This window comes from Babylonia areolata, chromosome 1, assembly GCF_041734735.1.
Source record: "Babylonia areolata isolate BAREFJ2019XMU chromosome 1, ASM4173473v1, whole genome shotgun sequence".
Taxonomy (NCBI): Eukaryota; Metazoa; Mollusca; class Gastropoda; order Neogastropoda; family Buccinidae; genus Babylonia; species Babylonia areolata.
This window is the reverse complement of record NC_134876.1, coordinates 3,423,210-3,428,209: the sequence shown is the minus strand read 5'-3', so window position 1 is coordinate 3,428,209 and position 5,000 is coordinate 3,423,210. Positions and strand designations below refer to the sequence as shown.

At 48.8% G+C, this 5,000-nt stretch overlaps 1 protein-coding gene across 10 annotated transcripts in view; it reads left to right on the top strand.

Annotated features, from left to right (window-relative positions):
* Window positions 1–5,000, top strand: part of LOC143297814 (uncharacterized) — a 213,081-nt gene that overhangs the window by 203,088 nt on the left and 4,993 nt on the right. For all 10 annotated transcript variants that reach the window (XM_076610614.1, XM_076610362.1, XM_076611028.1 and 7 more), the window contains one exon: window positions 849–924. In XM_076610614.1, coding sequence (XP_076466729.1) covers window positions 849–924 — 76 coding nt within the window. The remainder of the gene's footprint in view (window positions 1–848; window positions 925–5,000) is intronic.

The window sequence follows — 5,000 nt, the reverse complement described above, 5'->3', positions numbered from 1 at the left end:
CGAAAAAGGACTCGTACCATCACTTTGATTGAAGGGTTGAAGTTCCTGGTATATTACGCACTGTTATGGTTTAGGTTAAGTTTCATTATATGGACACAGGCAGACAGAGAAACAGACAGACAGACAGACAAAGACAGAGAGAGAGAGAGAGCATCAAATGAAACCAGCAGCAGTCAGGCCAGGAAAATGTATTCAAATCATAATGTATGGTGTGTATGAATTACAAAATATTCAAAGACTCACACACGAAAAGAAAACATTTTCTTTCAGAACCAAGTCTGTCTCAGACACTGTGAGGGACAGTTTTGTTTGAAATGTCCCGCCATATGTTATACCGGTGATTGTAGTTATTTTGTTAATAATGATAATAATAATACATAGTTGTTTTTTTTCTATGGGGCGATATCCAGCACCAATGCTGCTCAAAGCGCCTTTCATCATCCAGTTGACTATAAACAGGCCTTAAAAAACATATCAACCGCTATCTGACAATGGAAAACATCCAGTGTGTTCATATGAATGAAAAAGCACACTTAAGAGATGAATCAGATAATAAAAGCTATGAAGTAAATAAGGCTTAGATTTAAACAAAATGCGTTTCATAGAACACACAAAGCACACTTAAGAGATGAATCAGATAATAAAAGCTATGAAGTAAATAAGGCTTAGATTTAAACAAAATGCGTTTCATAGAACACACACACACACACACACACACACACACACACACACACACACACACACACACACACACACACACACACACACACGTATTGAATTTTATAATTATTTGAATGTGATCGTGTTAAGCAGAAAGTGAACTGTGTATGATGGTGGTCTGTTTCCAGAAACAACTGGCTATCCTCAAACAGCTGTGCATGAACAGGGGGATGACAGAGTGGCACATCAACAAGGCCATAGGACGTAAGTGATGACAGTGACAGTGACAGGGACAGTGACAGTGACGGTGACAGTGACGGTGACGGTGACAGTGACAGTGACGGTGACAGTGACGGTGACGGGGACAGGGACAGTGACGGTGACAGTGACAGTGACGGTGACAGGGACAGGGACAGTGACAGGGACAGTGACGGTGACAGGGACAGTGACAGTGACAGTGACTGTGACAGGGACAGTGACAGGGACAGTGATAGTGACTGTGACAGGGACAGTGACAGTGACAGGGACAGCGACAGTGACTGTGACAGGGACAGTGACAGTGACAGTGACAGGGACAGGGACAGTGACTGTGACAGGGACAGGGACAGGGACAGTGACTGTGACAGGGACAGTGACAGTGACAGTGACAGGGACAGTGACAGGGACAGTGACTGTGACAGGGACAGTGACTGTGACAGGGACAGTGACGGTGACGGTGACAGGGACAGGGACAGTGACTGTGACAGGGACAGTGACAGTGACGGTGACAGGGACAGGGACAGTGACAGGGACAGTGACGGTGACAGGGACGGTGACGGTGACAGGGACAGGGACTGTGACAGGGACAGTGACGGTGACGGTGACAGGGACAGTGACTGTGACAGGGACAGGGACAGTGACAGGGACAGTGACAGTGACAGTGACTGTGACAGGGACAGGGACGGTGACAGTGACTGTGACAGGGACAGTGACTGTGACAGGGACAGGGACAGTGACAGTGACTGTGACAGGGACAGGGACAGTGACGGTGACAGGGACAGTGACGGTGACAGTGACAGTGACTGTGACAGGGACAGGGACAGGGACAGTGACTGTGACAGGGACAGTGACAGGGACAGGGACAGTGACTGTGACAGTGACTGTGACAGTGACAGTGACTGTGACAGGGACAGTGACAGTGACTGTGACAGGGACAGGGACAGTGACGGTGACAGTGACAGGGACAGTGACAGTGACTGTGACAGGGACAGTGACAGTGACTGTGACAGTGACAGGGACAGGGACAGTGACAGTGACAGTGACTGGGACAGGGACAGGGACAGTGACTGTGACAGGGACAGGGACAGGGACAGTGACAGTGACTGTGACAGTGACAGGGACAGGGACAGTGACTGGGACAGGGACAGGGACAGTGACAGTGACAGTGACTGTGACAGGGACAGGGACAGTGACTGGGACAGGGACAGGGACAGTGACAGTGACAGTGACTGTGACAGGGACAGTGACTGTGACAGGGACAGGGACAGTGACAGTGACTGTGACAGGGACAGTGACTGTGACAGGGACAGTGACAGTGACGGTGACAGTGACAGGGACAGGGACAGTGACAGGGACAGGGACGGTGACGGTGACAGTGACTGTGACAGGGACAGTGACAGTGACTGTGACAGGGACAGTGACAGGGACGGTGACAGTGACTGTGACAGGGACAGTGACAGTTACAGGGACGGTGACAGTGACTGTGACAGGGACGGTGACAGTGACTGTGACAGTGACTGTGACAGGGACAGGGACAGTGACAGGGACAGTGACGGTGACAGGGACAGTGACAGGGACAGTGACTGTGACAGGGACAGTGACAGTGACTGTGACAGGGACAGTGACAGTGACTGGGACAGGGACAGTGACAGGGACAGGGACGGTGACGGTGACGGTGACAGTGACAGTGACAGCAATCAGTCCTGTGCTTTGTTGTAGATTTGTTGTATTGTTATTATTGTGCTGTGTTGTGTTCTTGTGTTGTGTTGTGTTGCGTGCTGCGTTGCGCTGTCCTGTGTTGTGTTGTGCTGTGTTGTGTTGTGCTGTCCTGTGCTGTTCTGTCCTGTGCTGTGCTGTCCTGTGCTGTGCTGTCCTGTGCTGTGCTGTGCTGTGCTGTCCTGTGCTGTGCTGTGCTGCCCTGTGTTGTGCTGTTTGCTTATTTGCTTATATATCATTTATTCACCTTTTTTTTCTTCTTTTTTTTTTCTTTTTTTTTTTCCTCAAGGCCTGACTAAGCGCGTTGGGTTACGCTGCTGGTCAGGCATCTGCTTCGCAGATGTGGTGTAGCGTATATGGATTTGTCCGAACGCAGTGACGCCTCCTTGAGCTACTGAAACTGAAACTGTGCTGTGTTGTGCTGTGCTGTCCTGTGTTGTGCTGTGTTGTGCTGTGCTGTGTTGTGCTGTCCTGTGCTGTGCTGTCCTGTGTTGTGCTATCCTGTGCTGTGCTGTGTTGTGCTGTGTTGTGCTGTGCTGTCCTGTGTTGTCCTGTGCTGTGCTGTGCTGTGTTGTGCTGTATTGTGTTCTTGTGCTGTGTTGTGTTGTGTTGTGCTGTGCTGTGTTGTGTTGTGCTGTGTTGTGCTGTGCTGTGTTGTGTTGTGCTGTGCTGTGCTGTGTTGTGTTGTGCTGTCCTGTGCTGTGCTGTGTTGTGCTGTGCTGTTCTGTGCTGTCCTGTGTTGTGCTGTGTTGTGCTGTGCTGTGCTGTGCTCTGCTGTGTTGAGTTGTGCTGTGCTGTTCTGTGCTGTGCTGTGGAATTTTTGCTTCCCTTCTTGATTCTTTTGTAAATATGTCTTGTTTTATCACGGTTTTGTGTGGGGGGGTGGGGTTGGGGGTGGGTGGGAAGGAGGTTGTTTTTTGTCTTTTTTTTTCCACAAAAACTCTCCAGTCCTTCGCAGATTTATGACAATAGTCCGACGGTAGATTAATAGATACTAGATACGCAGAAGGATGAAGAAAGAAGAAAAAAGAAGGGTAGTGAGGGTTATATGTCTGTGTACGTACATTCACGTGGTCTTAACCCCTTTACTGCTGAAGGTTGATGAAACGAAATCAGTGTGACATGAATTTGAAGTACAAGAACTTCTTCTTCTTCTTCTTCTTCTTCGTTCGTTCGTTCGTGGGCTGCAACTCCCACGTTCACTCGTGTGTACACGAGTAGGCTTTTACCCCGCCATGTAGGCAGCCATACTCCGTTATGGGTGGGGGGGTAAATACAAGAACTAATTCCTGTGCAGTTTTGCGTGATGCCTTTCATTTTGTTGATCGAGTGATGCGATCCCATGAAGACGAGGGAGGCCCAAAGAAAGAACGGTGAGCGTCGTCTTGATCTGCGCAGCCTCAATCGTATCACCCTTAGGCATTAACCCCTTCACTGAAGAGCATGCTCACCAGCAGCAGTCAAGGGGTTAAAAACATAAATGGAAAAAAACCCACCTAAGTTGGATGACGTGTGTTTTGACTGTACACACATTATCTTTGATGATGGCGGTCATCATGGTGAATAATAGTGATGACCTGTACTCGCCTTCACAATGTGGACTGTACCTGCCTTCACAATGTGGACTGTACCTGCCTTCACAATGTGGACTGTACCTGCCTTCACAATGTGGACTGTACCCGCCTTCACAATGTGGGCGTTGGTCACTTCTGCCCCGGATAGTCTGCCTTCTTTGATTAACAGCTAGGACATCAATGTTAATTAAGGACTGAGTCATTAGTGTCCAAGCCGTAGCTGTATAGAAGAAGTCCTGATGATACTGGGCCCGATCCCTTGAGAACAGATGTCTGGTTTCGCCCAGTCTGTGAAGAACAAGAACAGACATTTCAAACACGGAGAGGCACACAGACACGCAGACACACAGAGACAGAGGCACAGAGAGAGACAAAGAGAGACAGTGACGGAGACACAGACAGAGACAGAGAGAGAGAGAGAGACCACGTTGATCATTTTAGGGTTCTTGTCATTGCTGCCAGAACTTTTTGTCGGTAGGGTCGAGACAAAGAACTGTAAGGGCTGACTTCCCTGTAACAGTTTCGTTTTTCTTTGCTTTCGTTCATACCCCGATTATTTGTCTGAAGGGAAACTCACCTTTGGATCTGCAGGTTTTAGAGTTATAAAGAAACTCCTAAACACGCTGGTGGCTTGAGCGGTGGTACCAGAGGACGGTGACAGAATGGTAATGCCAATACACTGTCAGTGAGGAACTGAGTTCGAATCCCAGTCTTACCCTTTCTCGCAAGTTTGACTGAAACATCAAATTGAGCGTATAGTCGTTCGGATGAGACGATAAACCGAGGTCCCGT